General features: G+C 55.0%; 2 protein-coding genes across 3 annotated transcripts in view; both read right to left on the bottom strand.

Annotated features, from left to right (window-relative positions):
• Positions 1-5,059: 5,059 nt before the first annotated feature.
• LRRN4CL (LRRN4 C-terminal like) lies at positions 5,060-13,655 on the bottom strand. The gene is made up of 3 exons (XM_006118224.4): positions 13,522-13,655; positions 7,045-7,320; positions 5,060-6,522 (listed from the first exon to the last, which is right to left on the bottom strand). The coding sequence occupies exons 2-3, from the start codon at positions 7,232-7,234 to the stop codon at positions 5,660-5,662; spliced, it is 1,053 nt and encodes a 350-aa protein (XP_006118286.2). The 5' UTR covers positions 7,235-7,320; positions 13,522-13,655; the 3' UTR covers positions 5,060-5,659.
• The window catches only part of BSCL2 (BSCL2 lipid droplet biogenesis associated, seipin), a 9,530-nt gene continuing 5,595 nt past the window's right edge, over positions 11,431-15,365 (bottom strand). For both annotated transcript variants that reach the window (XM_025182182.3, XM_089781103.1), the window contains 2 exons: positions 15,042-15,131; positions 11,431-13,814 (listed from right to left, as the gene is read on the bottom strand). In XM_025182182.3, the coding sequence (XP_025037967.3) occupies positions 13,675-13,814; positions 15,042-15,131 (230 nt within the window). In that variant the 3' untranslated portion in view covers positions 11,431-13,674. The remainder of the gene's footprint in view (positions 13,815-15,041; positions 15,132-15,365) is intronic.

Raw genomic sequence — 15,365 nt, 5'->3', positions numbered from 1 at the left:
CCTGCCCTTCTTACAATCTGGCCCTCTACTCCTGCCCCCCACCAGATTGTGCCCCTCCACCCAGTATCCCTCCCCACAACCTCCCCCCTCATGCTTTCTCTTCCCTTTCTGCTCCCCCTTTGCCAGCTATTTCCCCTGGATCTTTCTTCCACTGTCCTGTCCAGCCCCTGCTCATTTTCCCTGGCTTCAGCCATCTGTGTGTGTTTAACCCCCTACTCTTGCAGAAAATCTTGTGGGGATCCTGAGTGACCCCATGTGTGGGGGTGGGAGAGACAGCAAGAGCTGTCAGAGTCTGCCCTGCGGACACCTGGCAATAGCATGTGGGCCAAACTGCCAAGGCCCCTGGGTCTGGGCTGAGTCAGGGCACTGTATCTAAGTGGACTCCCTGGTGCAGGACCCAGGACTGAGCCCTTCCTAGGATGAGGGAGACCCCACAGTCTGGCTGCCTTACACCTTAGAGCCAGCACCCCAGCCTGGACACATCTCAGAGTCCCCTAGGACACAGGTGCTCTGGATATGTCCCCCCAGAGGTCCCTGGGCTGCACGTGCTCCAGGGACCAGGTTCTTGACAATGTGGCTGCTCAAATTTTTTATTTGAGTGGCTGACCAAAGCCCTGGGTCCCGGGGTGGGTTCTAGCTGGGAGGAGCCTGGACAATAGAGTCTGGGCCCTTTGGTACAATCCTGTGTATTTCTGTGGAATGCACAAAGTCCTGTTCCCCTGAATACAGGCAGTTCCAAACAACAGGAGGCCGGGTCCTTGCTTACTGCCCCAGACGCAGCCCTTCAAAGTGCTCTAAGCTTGCTCCAGGCTTGTGCTGCCAATGCCAGTTGCTTGTTCAGTCTGTGTTTGGTTTTGGCTTTGTCCTGCTTCCCTCTTACCCAAATACCTTGCATAGCCCTTCGCCCACATAAGCCAAGTTCTTAGGCGAGCTGGCGTACTCCTTGGCTCAGGTGGGGCTGCCTAGCAGTCTCGTACAGTAATCTTCAGTGAGGCATGGCAATCACAACAGTGGAAGGAGATTTGGCCCAGCCTGCAACCAAACAGGGGCTTGGCCGAGGCATTTCTGAACTACAGGCACATTACTCTTAACCAAGCCACCTAGAGATCCACAAATCAATAGACACCACAGAGCCCTGACGTCAGCTTCCCTCCTCCGGCAGATCTCCTAGGAGGTCTAGGAGTGCCCTCCATCTTCAAGCCATACCACCCTGCCTCCTGTTAGCCAGGCAGCCACGAGAAGATGGAATGACCTCACTTAGGGAAGCCCCCACCTCTTTTAAAATAATCTTGGGCCCTGTTTTACCCATGTGCTTTCTGTGAGATGGTCAGTCCAAAGTAACAGCCCTCTAGGTAGCAAAGCCACTGTCCTAACTGGGGAAAGCCATCTGTCTTGTAGGCCCTTTGCCATCAAGCAATTAAGATGCATGCCACTAGGTGCCCAGCCCCACTATATAGTGGCCATACCAATCCACTACGGTAATTGTAACATAACTTTCACAGACCCAGGTGGAGGTCACACAGACATTCCTTCCAATCTGTCACACAGTGGATCATGAATTTACACCTAGGGATGGGAGCCAGGTCTCCTGCATTGTATCTCCAGCTCCAGGAGTGGAGTGAGATCTAGTGAGGTAGATCAGAGCAGGCTGGGAGCCTTGGATTCAAGGGTTCTTTTCACAGCTGTGCCCTTGACTGCATGGTTGTGTCTGTCTTTCACAACTGTAACATCCTCTGAGCTTTCCAGGCAGAGAGAGAGAAAGAGTCTATCTGTCTGTCCTCTTGCCACTCCCATGGCCACTACTCTAGTGTGTATGACAGACTGGGGGTCCCTGAGTGGCTGAAGTTTATTGTCTGGGGCCTCAGGCTGGGTAGCCCCTTCCTCCAGGCTTCAAGACCAAGTGACAGGGGTTCTCATCTCAGCATGGGACAGCTACTCAGGGCAGAGAAACTGATCTGTATTGTAGGGCTCAAGGTGGATGGTTGCTCTGTATGCTTGAAGCACCATTCACAGGGCAGGTCCATCATGAGAACAGGCAGGGGCTGATGCCTCCCCCTCCTTCGCCATCACAGCTTTTCCTGTCCCATCCCCTGCTTTGCTTCAGCTGGACCCTTTCTTTTCCTTCCCTTCCCATGGCCCCTTCTGACACTGCTCCCCCACCCCCAACTACCTCATGGCTCGGTTAAACTGCCCCCTTCCATGCCTGCTGGGACAGAGTCGAGGCCTTGGCCCTGGGCCCAGGCTAGTGTGGGGAGGTATGTAGGTCAGACAGGAAACTCTCCAAGCAGGGAATGAAAGAGGCTTTGTTCCCCCCACCCCTTCCAGCCCCAGTCACTGGTGCCACCCTTAACTCTCTGTACACTGGGCTCCCACTGCAGCCAGCATTGCAGGGCACCAAGGGACACTCATAGAAGACGGGCTGGGGCAAATGCACAGGCATGAGGCAGAGAGGGTTACAACAAGGTGTGGCTTATTGTCCGTGTGGAGGGGGCAGGTGGGATTGTTACAGTGAACATATAAGTCTGTGTCAGTGCCTGACAGTGAGTGGGGGTAAGGTGTGTAGGTAACATGGTGTGTGTGTGTTTTTCAGTGAGCATGTGGACCTGTGCACAATAGGTCAGTATGTGGTACAGTGAGTGTGGTGTTACAGGAAGTGTGTGTGGCATATGTGTCTTGGTGAGTGTGTTTTTGGTATGTGTGTTATGTGGCGTGTGTATGGTGGAGTATTTGTGTATACGGGCAGTCCCCGGGTTACGTACAAGATAGGGACTGTAGGTTTGTTCTTAAGTTGAATCTGTATGTAAGTCGGAACTGGCGTCCAGATTCAGACACTGCTGAAACTGACCGCCAGTTCTGACTTACATACAGAATCAACTTAAGAACCCCAGGCGTCCCCAAGTCAGCTGCTGCTGAAACTGATCAGCAGCTGATTCCAGGAAGCCCGGGGCAGAGCAACTCTGCCTGGGGCTTCCTGTAGTCAGCGCTGGTCAGTTTCAGCAGAAGCTGACTTGGGGACGCCTGGGGCAGAGCAGCTGGGGTGCTGCTGGGTTGCTCCAGTAGCGCCGCTCCTCGGTGCCAGAGCAAAGCCTCAGAGGCGCGGGGAACCGCCGCTGCTGCCGCTTCAGTCTGGGTGCCTGTGGTCTGCTGGGGACGGTCCCTAGCAGACCACAGGCACCCAGACTGAAGCGGCAGCAGTGGCGGTTCCCTGCGCTTCTGAGGCTTTGCTCTGGCAAAGCCTCAGAAGCGCGGGAACCCGCCCGGTGCCCCTGGTCTGCTGGAGACGGTCTCCAGCAGACCAGGGGCACCGGAGCAGCTTACGAACGGGGCTTTCTCGCCCCGACCTCCGGGGCGAGAAAACCCCGTTCATAAGTGTGGATCCGACATAAGTCAGATCCGCGTAAGTCGGGGACTGCCTGTAGTGGGCATATGTTGGTGTGTGTGTTACAATAAGGATGTGTAAATGAGCAGGCATGCCTTACAGCGGGGGGGTTCCAGTGAATGCCCATGACTGTGAATGTGAATGTGTTCCAGTGAGCGTTACAAAGTGTGTGTCAGTGTGTGTGGGGTGCTACAGTGAGCATATGTTGAGTGTTTGTGTTACAGTGAGTGTGTTGCAGTGTGCGCATGTGTGTTTACCTATGGGCTTCACAACTTTCCACGCAGGAGATTGTCCCAAAACACAAAGCTCTTTGTAGCGAGGTGCTGCCTGGGCAATCACTCTGCCCGACTGAGCAAAGCTGAAGTGCACCATAGGTTCCGGAGGCCCCAGCAGTGAGATGCAGACACACACTAGTACCTGGCCCTTCATCCAGGTCCGAATGCAGAGGGGCAGGCCCTGGGCTCACGCCCCAGCCTGGGCAGGCAAGTGCCAGGCTCAGTGGCTGCAGATGAGTGTCAGGGCGATGCTGGGAAACTCTGCCAGTGCAATGGCTGCTAATGCGTGACACATGAGTGACTCAGGGCTGGGTTCTGCTGGGCTCTGTGCTCACCATTGAGATCCTGCAGCCAGCGTGGTGAGCACGCACAGCCTGGCCAGGCAGCAAGAGTGACACAGCACAACCTGGCCAGGCAGCAAGAGTGACACAGCATGTGTGTGAGCGACACTGTGTCTGTCCACAAGGGGCTGGGAGGGGAAGTGGCTGGGCTTTGGCCCCCTTAGCACATCCTGTGTGTACATATCCACGTCTGTGGCATTCCCGGTGCCTGTGTGTCATTCTGAATATCTGCTTGGCTCTCTGCGTGGCTGTGTGTGTCATGCTGGATGGGCATGTGTTACTCCTTGTGCTTGAACGTGCAAGAAAAGGGAAGTGGCTGCACTTTGGCCAGTTATTACAGCGCATCCCATACCAACAGCTTCCTGTGCCACGGAGTGGTGAGGTCTCCCTAGATTACACAACATGCAGCATGAACTGCTGCCTCATCACAATACAGGAGTAACCCCTTTCCCAACTGCCCCATCTCAGTGACAATCCAATCCCGGGGTCCCTCGCACTTCAGCCCCACTGGGCCCAGCGCACACTAGACAGGGGGATCTCCTACCCAGCCTAACCTATTAGCACCAGGCTGCCAAGCCCCAAATGCCAACAGTATCAAGTCCATGCATTCAGGCCTGCTGCCTGGCACAGTAAGGCTGAGCTCTGCCCCAGCACCTCACTCCTGCCTGTGCCTGGGACCTGAGAGCCATCTCCCAAACACACCAGCTGGGCTAGGCTGCCCCTCACATACCTAGGCACCATGGCTTCCCCAGCAGTCAGGGCACGGGGCAGGGCTATTTCACAGGAACACCAAGAGCAAGGAAGACAGGCACTGCAGGAAGCTACAGCTTGTTATGCTCACTGCCTTCTGGGCTGGGGCCATCTCATGAACATCTGGGATAGATCATGTTTTCCAGGCCATGGTTCAAGGGCCTTTATGACGCTGCTGGGTGCGGCTATAAGCAGAAAACCCAGCAGAGCAGACAGGCTGTCCAAGGGGGGGGGACCCCAATGGAGGGGCACCACACTGATTCACTGCACCATGCAACCGAGACGAGCTGAAGGAGACAAGGGACAAATCTGCAGCCAGGACATTGCTTCTGGGCTTTATTCATCTCTAATTCCTTAACACTAACAAGTTCACAACCGGCCACAATGGCTCCTCCCAGGGCAGGGTTCTCCCCACTGTACCAGCCTGGCTATGTGGGGAAGGTGGTCCCAGGGTGCAGCCGGCATGCCTCCAGACATGCCACAGCAACTGGGTGACTCCCCCCACAACAAGCATGGGAAGCCCCAGGCAATCCCTCTTCCCGCTGGAGCCAGCACAGGCAGATGGTGCGGGATGGAGGGTGCCCACCTGTGGGACCATTACTCAAATAACTCATACTGGCTGTCAAGGACCTTTGCTTATGGGTCCCTGTGGGGCCTCCTCACAGCCCTTGATGCTTCATTATATAAATAAATAAATAAAATAAATAAATGTTGAGGGGGGCATCAGGACTTGAGCAGCTTCACCCCATATGGAGTGGAGAAGGACTCTGTGCCCTGGCTGGGTCAGGGACTGCCTCCCGCTAACTCCACATCTCTGCCAGCCCTGCTCCCCACTGCACAGCACAGTCCATGGGGGCTGGCTCTGATCCAGGCCAGAAGTATATGAGTTTGGGAGCTGGAGGGCTCAGGAGTCCCTACAGCTGCTCCTCACCCCCATATGAGCCATTGGCCACCCCAGCTGGCCCCACCTCCCCATTCAGGATATTGTCCCGGGAGCCATGGAACTGCCGTCTCCTCACACGCAGGGCAAAGTGCCAGATCAGCGCGGCCACCACCACCAGGCACAACATGGCTGCCAGTCCTGCAGCCACATATGCGTAGGGCTGCTGAGAAGCCAAGGTGCGGATAGTGCGGCATGGTCCATGGGCCTGACTCCCACTGTCAGTGGGACTGGCACCCGCCTGGTTGGCTGCTATGATGCACACCAGGTAGGAGGTGCTGGGGCACAGTCCTCCAAGCGCTGCCATCCGGAAGGTGCTGTTGAAGATGGGACCAGCAATGGGGGGCTCTCCATCGGCCTGGTACATCACTCGGTACTCCCGCACTGTGGAAGAAGGAGCACACCAATGCAGGCTGGCCCCAGACTCGGTGATGTGCACTGTCCTCAGCTGGGGTGGCTCTGGGGGCACACCTGGGCCAGTCACCCCAGGGCACAGGCAGCCCGTCTCCCTGCTCAACTCTGCACAGGCTGGCTGTAGGTGGCGGCAGCGATGGTAGTCACAAGGCTGATCGGGTGGGGACTGAGAGCCAGGCATCTTGGGGGTATCTTGGGTGAAGTCCTCATAGCTGTAATAGTCTGTCTCCAAGTCATCCTGGGAGGTGGGGAAGACAAGAGGGCTGCTTGCCTGGGCATGGAGCCAGGGCCAGTGGCTCTGGCCCTTTGGAGGAAGAGGCAGGGAGCCTCCCATACTCGTTGGAGCTGCCCCTGGGCACAGGATCAGGAGGCAAGTGGCAGTGAGGACTGGAGCTGAGAGTCCCAAGAGGATGGTCATGGTTCCTGGAAGAGAGAGGATGGGGTGGGTGTCTGAGGAGAGAAGGGCTGGGCAAGGTCTGATTCCCCCAGCAGAGAACTGTGCCCCACTCCTGCCTCCTTACAAGATCCCAGGGGAGCAATATGGGCCCTGGGATATATGGGCCTTGGGAGCCAGGGCAAGATCCCTTCCCCTATTTCCCACAAGAGGAAACTGAGGCACAGACTGGCAGGAACTCTCACAAGCTGCCAGTCAGTGGCTGAGCTGGGGACAGAACCAAGGGGGCCCTGACTCCCAACCCCTCCCTTCCTGGAGCTGGGGACAGAACCCAGGAGTCTTGGCTCCAGGAGTCCGTGTGTCCCTACTGGGGCCTGGAACCACAAACACAGGGCTCCATGCCACCCACAGGCCCTGCCCTAAGGGAAGGGGGGACTGGCTGCACCAGCCCAGCGACCCTCACAAGGAGACACGCCTGGAGCTGTAGGGACCAGTGGCCTCCAGGCAGGTGTCCCTGGGCTCCGGAGACGGGGGCTCCCTGCCTCACTCACCTGGTGCCTGCTGAGGGAAGAGTCCGGTCTCAGGACACGGGGCGGCGGGGCCGATAGGACTCCCCACTAGAAATCGGGGTTCTCGTCTCCGGGGCGCGGCGCTGCTCGGTTCGGCTATAGAGTCTCGTCTCTGCTTCGCTCCGGCAGCTGCAGCAAGTTTTATGCCGTCGGGGAGCGGAGCTGAGCTCATCCCCCGCCCCCAGCCAGCTGGGGCTGCCAGGGGCGGGGCGGCCCGGGGGCTCCGTAGGGGGGGCGGAAAGGGGGGGCTGCAGGTGGCTACAAAGAAAATAAAACTCTGCCTTATAAGGATATTTCGGTCCCTCCCGCCTGATCCCGGAGGCCGCCGAGATGGGGCAGGACAGGGATCTCGGCCCTCCCGCCTCAGCCCTCAGGCACAATCAGGGACGGTCCGTCCGGATAGACAGTGGGAAGCCGCCCCCCACAGGTCTCTGTTCCAGCCAGACTCTTCCTGTTCGTGGAAACCAGACAGAGCGCAGGGACCGGGCTGGGGCATGAGGGGAGCCAGGCCCCCGGGCTCTGGTTTTGGCCCCGGGAGGAGAGTGGGGGCTAGTGGTTAGAGCAGACAGAATGTTGCCCTGGGTGCTGTCCCCAGCCAGTATTGGGAGAGGAGAGTGGTCTATGGAGCGGGAGGGGGTAAAGAAGTGGAAGGGGGCAGGGTGATGGGACACGGGGTTCTATTCTCTGCCACTGACTTACTCTGCGACCTTAACTCTGGGGTTGAGATTGGCCCTCTTTACAACGGGGACAAAGATCTGCACAAGCTCCATTCATCCTTCTTTCTAAAGCAGCCGCCAGTCAGTGCCTATGACAAGGGGCTGGTGGAGACAGTCACTCCTCACAGGCAGTGCCAATCCCACCAGCATCCATGAGCTCAGGGAAGGGCAGGAAGTGACAGTCTTGTCCCTGGATCTCAGCCCCAACTATACTGTGCACAGCAGCGGTGGTGGGAGCCAGATGTGTACTGTGAGGTGTGGATGACTCATGTGTGGCAAAGGGATCAGGAGCCTCTGGGATGGGTGGGGACTCTGCTCAGACAGACACGCATGGTGCATTACTTCTACAACGGTACTGCCAGAGGCAGCTTCTCAATCCAGGAGCGACTGGCTTGTGGCAGAGCTGGGGGCTCCCTCACTGGTTTGCAGGTATCCAAGGGGGATACAGCTTAAGAGGGTAAACTTAAAAAACAGCAAATGGTCTGGTAGCACTTTAAAGACTAACAAAACATGTAGATGGGATCATGAGCTTTCATGGGCACAGCCCACTTCTTCAGATGACCAAAATGTTGGATGTCCAGGACCAAAATAAATAGGGGAGAAAGGAGGGGCAGTGGAAGAGGAAAAAATGGGAAGAGAGGGGGGGAAACAAGAAGAGACAGTGGGTAAAAAATATCAAGGGGAAAACCAAGCTGGAATGTAATAGGAAAAACAAATAGTCGATAAGTTCCTAAGACTGGATAGTCAAAAGAGGCAGATAAAAACCACTAATTAACAACAACTGTTTATTATCTGCCTCTTTTGACTATCCAGTCTTAGGAACTTGTAGACTATTTGTTTTTCCTATTACATTCCAGCTCGGTTTTCCCCTTGATATTTTTTACCCACTGTCTCTTCTTGTCTCTCCCCCCCTTCCCACTTTTTCCTCTTCCACCCTCCCCTATTTATTTTGATCCTGGACATCCAACACTCCGGTCATCTGAAGAAGTGGGCTGTGCCCACGAAAGCTCATGATACCATCTACATGTTTTGTTAGTCTATAAAGTGCTACCAGACTATTTGTTGTTTTTAAAGTTTATCCTGTACAGACTAACTCTGCTACCCCCTGAAGCTTAAGAGGGTTTTTTTGTTAGCTGGGAGCAGTGTCCATGTCAGAGTCCTGGCTCCGCCCAACCAAGGGCCTCCTCTACACTTGCAATTTGCACTGGCTTAAAAGTGACCACATGCTGCATGGATGCTCTGAATCTAATTTAAACCAAGTTACTGCATCTTGGCTCAGGTCTAGGATGCTGGTAAGCCAGTCAGCAACAGCCAATGCTGCTTTAACACAGACTGAGCGAGATGCTGGAAACTCCAAACTGTGACAGACTCATGAGTCAAGACCGCCAAAATCACAAGATTAAAAAAGAACAAAAGATATTGCAACAGGGGCAGCCCGTGCATACAGGCCGACTCGGCCGTCGCCTAGGGCGCCGCGTTAAATGGGGCACCCAATGATGATATCACGCCATTGAGGGCAGTGGAAACCAGGGTGCTGATCGCACATTCCGCCTGTGGCACCAGCTGCCGGCAGCTCACCTCGGGCTGCCCCTGTATTGCAATGTTGGAGCCCCCAGACCTCACCTCAGAGGGAGCTGCACCAGGAAAGGAACCTTGCTTAAACCTTGCAAAGGAACCTTGCACAAACAGCCCCCTTGTGCTATGCTAGAAGCAGCTACATCTCCAAGTTGGGTGAGGGATTCCTCTAAGTGGCCCTCTCACCCTCCCTAGAGACAGCTGCATCTCAGTGCCAAGAGAAGCCAGTTTCGTACCTAACGTGGTTAATTGAGGTATCCTCAGAACTGTGTGTTCACCTGCTGAGGGCTGAAAAAAGCATCACTAGAAATGCAGTGCCCAGTGACTATTTTAAAGTAAAACCAGACTGCTTTGGGCTTTACATTACTTAGGGTTCTTAGTTACTTGGTTCATGGTGGCACAGCAGCATCCAATCTTGCACTTGGACCTCAACGTGCTGGTCAGGGATCATTCACTGATGAAAATGTTTGCAAGAGATCTCTAGCCCATGTTCAACCCCAATGGCTGGGCAAAACAAGGAGGGTGCATCGAGACTGGCAAGATTTTGCGCAAAAGTGCCCGCTTTTGCGCAAAAACTTGCCAGCTGTCTACACTGGCCACTTGAATTTGTGCAAGAGCACTGACTTTTTAATGTACAAAATCAGTGCTTCTTGCGCAAATACTTTCACGCTCCCGCTCGGGAAAAAGCCCTCTTGCACAAGAATACTTGCCCAAGAGGGCCAGTGTAGACAGGGAAGAACTGTTTTGCGCAAAAAAGCCCTGATGGCTAAAATGGCGATCGGGGCTTTCTTGTGCAAAATTGCGTCTAGACTGGCCACGGATGCTTTTGCGCAAAAGCACTTTTTGTGCAAAAACATCTGTGCCAATCTAGACGCGCTTTTGTGGAAATACTTTTAACGGAAAAACTTTTCCGTTAAAAGTATTTCCGCAAAATCATGCCAGTCTAGACGCAGCCGGAGAGCGTCCCAGGGCCCAGCCCCCATGGTTTGGGGAGCTCAGCCCTTAAAGGCACTCACCCTGATACCACCTCCCCTGTTACTAGGTGCTGCATGAACCCAGACTGACAGCCACTGTTCTAGGAGGTGGGGGAAGATAAGACAAAAAGATAGTGATTTAAAACACATGTGGATGTGTAACTCACACACCTAGTGTGGTTCACTGTCTCATGCAGTGGCACCTAGACCACAGCAACAGATAAGAACAAGAGACCGCTACAGCATGGGCTGAGAGGGCACTAGCTTTTAGCTCAAAAGATAGAGGCTCCTATACTAAGCTCCAGAGATACCAGGTTCAAATCCGCCTGGTGGTGGTTACAGGTGCTCTCAGTGGTGGCTTGCTACTGCATGGCCCATTCATGTTTCTGCAAAAGGCAACTCATTCTGGGGCTGGTGTCCTGGTATAATGATGTGTGTCTGAGGGAGGGAAGGTTTACACAGCTATTGTTGTACTGCTACAAGCCTCCTACAGATGCAGTTAATTCTCTCACTAGCTCTCATCCAGCACAACTAAGTGCACTTTATGGTAAACTGAGGCACAAAGGGTCCCCCAACTTGCCCAAGATCAGCCAAGAAGTGAAAGTAGAACCTAGGTTTGGTGAGTGCCCATGCAGCGCTCATCCCTAACTTTGTCTGGGCTGGGAGGAGACTTGTACACCTGCCCCATGGAAAGAGGCAGCACCATTCAATGACACTATCAGATTCAAAGCTGAACTTCATTGGTGCAGAGAAGGCACCTGCTCCCAGAAAAACTGATCACTAAACTGACAACCAACCAGAAGCAGAGGGACTTGCAGACTGAGATACAAAGACTATGGAGCAGGCCAGGGGAACCATTCATACTCTTTCACATCTTTCACTCCCGCTGCAGCCCCCAGGCCAGCATTTTTTTCCTCCTTCCCCCTATGAACTGCCCATCCCCCTCTATTACAGGGCTCTGCAATTGCTCCTCCCCACCCCAATTCACATCAGGAGCTGTCTGCTCATAGACTGCCCCCTGCTATTTTTGATTTTCCAACTGCCATGTGTTTAAGGCACCCATATTTTCTGCTCCACCCCCCATAAAAGTTGAAAGTAGCCACTGAGATCATGATTTTTTTATTCTCCTTCTCTCCTAACACAGGGAGTCACAGTGGCTGCAAGGTGGCAAATTCTGAATTGTTTACATGATGTGTCATAAGCCTGTGGGATTCTCTGCCACAGGAAGGTGCTGAGGCCAAGAGCTAAGAAAGACACTGAGCAACTTGACATGTTGGTGGATACCAAAGACAAGTGTGCTGGGTACTTACTGCTAGCAAAGCTTTATGAATGGAGAGCAATGCTCCTGTGTTAGGGGTCAAGCTGATCTCAGAGGATGAGACTTAACTTGTGAATCAGTTACTCTTCTTCTGCTACAACAGGGTTCTTGCCTAGCCCCGGCTGCTGCTGAGGAAGGTGCACCAAGTGGATAGCTGGGCAGTAGGAGCAAAGCCAGCCTGTCCCTTCCTCCAAATGCTGGAGGCCGTAGTGCATTATACAGGCTCTCCCACAGTGGCCCATGAGGCCCCTAGCAACTGCCCAGCCTCACTGACTCCTCAGCTAGCTAGGAATACCCATTCTGACAAGCCCATCACTTGTTTTAGCAGGCAGAAGTGCATTACAAAAGGCGCTTTAGGCCCCCCACCAACACATTGAAAGGGACAAGGCAACAGCTCCTATATCACCTAAGGCCTAGTGGGATGAACATCCCACAGCAGGACAGGGACTGTGCCACCCTCCTCCCCACAACAGCCATGTCTGGGCCACCCCACGTATACCAGGCTGAAGCCAGCAAGCAAAGCTGGGCCAGTCCCTGGCTCGTGGTCAGGGGCCTTTGAGCTGGGGCTGGGCAAAGAAGTTCTCACCACCCTCAGAATGAGTATGGGGAAACAAGGACAACACAAGAGTGAGAGCAGCAACAGCTTTCAGCCCCCTTCTGCTAGGCTGACAGCACCAGGCCATGTTCAACCTAAGCTCCGGGCTCTTCCCGTCTTTGTGAAGGAGATGGGAGCCAGAACTCTTCTTGCCCATGGAACTACATCCATCTCTGGCTCTGCCCCCATAACCCATCTCTTTGCAGGAATAGAAACTTTTCCATAAAGCTACTCCTAGAACCCCACAGGCCCAAAGTGGCCAGGGAGGTAGAAGGGGACAGAGAAATTAGGGCAGGTATCATGGCTCGCCCTGTGCTCCTACTGTGTGGGGCTGCTTACATAGGCTGGCAGGCAGAGCAGTCTCAGGTGAGACCTACAGGAGAGCGGCCAGAAGCTCACAACTGATCCGGAGGCAGAAGTGGAGGAGGAGCCAGTTTCCTGCATCACCCCCAAAGTGGAGCCAGGTTTGGTGGAAGGTAGGTACAGCTGTAGCTGCATGTGTTAGTGCCTCAATAGGCTGCAGGTTCCTACCCCCACAAATAAGTGCAGCTTCCACACTGGGAAGGCAGCAGGACATACCCTGCCCCAGCTTCTCTACCCCTTGCACAAACCCTGGAAGGCTGGATTCTGACAAAGCAGTACCCCCAATAGCTCCTGCCCCACTCCCTACAGAACCCTCTGTTGGAAGAGGCAGCCAGACAACAATGGTGCTCTACTCCTAATGCCTCAGCAAGAGGGAAAATGCTAGAGAGAGCTTACAGATGGGTGGGTGGCTGGATGCAAGGGCTGGGCTGCCAGGTGCTCAGAGCAGTGCATGATAAGCAAAGGCAACTGCCTCCAGAAGCAGACACCTTCCCTGCCAAGCTTACAACCTCCTGTGTAATCCAGCCCCCAATTACTGAGCCTTCTGGAATGCAGACGTCACAGCCCAGTGGGGAAAGCTCATGCTGGTTTCCCGGCTGCAGTGAGCTCAGTTCAGGAGAGGGCATCTCCCCACCCTCATGTGGCCTCACTTCAGCAGACAGGAAGAGGTGCGGCTGTGGAGAGCGAATGGGAGAGCTGGGATGGGGGGGAGGAGCGGCTCGTCTGCTGCCATGGGCACGCCCTGGCTAGGAGGTGGAATGTTGGGGGACCCCAGCCCATCTTATCCTGAAGGGTGGGGTTTCTCTTCTACCCCCATCAACAGGGGTCAGAGCACAACTCATCTCAGTCCTTCACCACAGGAATGTAGCCCTCCACCTCCACGGACAGGCCCCCAGCATTGCCTCACAGCCTGCTTACCCCCAAGCCAGCAGTCTGGCTCCTCCAGCAGGTGCTTTATTCGATTACTGCAGTTCCAAGTGAGGGTTGGGAGTTGGAATGTAAACACGAGCTGGGAGCCCAGGGAACAAGGCCAGAGGGTTTTTGTTTTTTGGGGAAGGGGAGATGGTGCCCTCAGGAGCTGGAGCAGACGTATCTCTGACGGATTTCATCTCCCTCTCCCAGCTGTGGTAGCATCACAGGTGTCCCTGCAGGGGGAGGGTAGTTGGCATCAGTGAGCAGGGAGGACTCATCCACGGACTCGAACTCAGCCTCTGCAGGAGGAGGGGAGAGACAGTTAGAGATCCCAGAAGTGCTTGAGGGAAGGGCTGTGCTAGGCTCCACGGAGAGGCCGCCGCAGGATGCTGCAGACACATCCCTTCCTTCAGGTACAAGAACCATCTGTATACCCAGGGGCATGGCCACTACGGGTGCCTACAGGAGACAAACCTTGTCCCTGAATAGAGTCTGGGCCCCCATGAAGTGGAGGGAAAGGCCTCTCCCAGCCCAGTATGGGGGCAGCTCCCTCCTCCAGACCAAGCTGTTCCCAGCTGCACACCCCAGCCTCGACCTTACTGAACAGGTTCTAGGTTCCTGCTTGAGGGGTTCTCGGTGCCCTGATGGATGCTGGAGCCTAGAGGTGAAAGTAAGGCAGTGTGAGCCAGTGTGCCCCTCCATCAAGAAGGAATCAGCTGCAGGGGGAGGCACACTGCACTTCCAGATGGGCTCCTGGGACCCTCCTGCAGACGTCCATGCTAAGAAGCAGGCAGATGAAAGGGGCTGGTTGGGGTCATGCCCCCCACTGGTCTGGGGCTGCTCCAATTCCCTTCCTGGCATCAGTTAGGGAGGGCAGGGGAGCTTCATTGCCCCCCTTCCCCACCTCAAGCTCTTCCCCTTTGCATCACTCTCAGGGAGCAAGAGGAAAGCGCACAGCATACCTGCCTTCCTCCCTTTTGGGTGGTGAAGGGAGGGGGCAGAGGAGTGCGTGAATCATGCAGTAGGAATCTTTGAGAAGCTTCAGCCTGCCCTCCCCTCCCCCACCCTTCCTAAATGGCTCCCTTGTCTTCCTGTATTCCTCCCAACCTGAAGCCCCTGGCCTAGGTCCCCCCCATGGTCCCAGCCCACTGCCCTGATCCCTGCACCACTCCACACACAACCCAATCCTCTGCCTGAGGTCCTCCCTCACAGTCAACCCTGACTCCTGCCCTCCCTCCACATTCTCCAAGCCCCTGCCCTGCTTCCCCACATCGCCACCCCCCAAGCTCACCCTCTCCCCGCAGGAGTTCAATACAACAGTACCTGTAAGAAATGTAAGTTACTTTCACCCTTGGTTGGGCCACAGCTCGATGGGTAAAAAGCGGAGGTTAAAGGGATAAAGCAGGGCAGCTGCGAGTCAGGACTCCTGGGTTCTATTCCCTGCTCTGCTGTGCAAGGTTTTGGGGGGCAGGGGAGGAGGGGCTAGGAGGAGCCTGGAGGTGGAGGAGCTGGGACACATTACTCACCTTCACTCAGGTCCAGTTCCTTCCCCTGGGCTGCGTCCTCTATGTGGCCAATTGTCTCCAGAGATGGGTTTGTTAACTGTGGGGGGGAAGCTGTGCGGAAAGGAGGGAGCCAAAGATTAGAGGTAGAGATTGGGAGAAGGCCAAGGCACCAACACAGGCCAGGTCAAAGAGCCTTGTCCCCTTCTCCACCTCTAAAGGCAGCCAACAGGTCGCACTGAGAAAGGCTTGATTCCCTCCCTAGTGGGCTTGTGGGGTCCCACAGTAGTGACTGGGCCTTCAAATGTTCCCTCAGTGGAAAAGGGAATAAAAACTGCCCCCCAATCA

This window comes from Pelodiscus sinensis, chromosome 11 (genome assembly GCF_052426305.1).
Source record: "Pelodiscus sinensis isolate ZL-2025 chromosome 11, ASM5242630v1, whole genome shotgun sequence".
NCBI lineage: Eukaryota > Metazoa > Chordata > Testudines > Trionychidae > Pelodiscus > Pelodiscus sinensis.
This window is presented reverse-complemented; position numbering and strand designations above follow the sequence as displayed.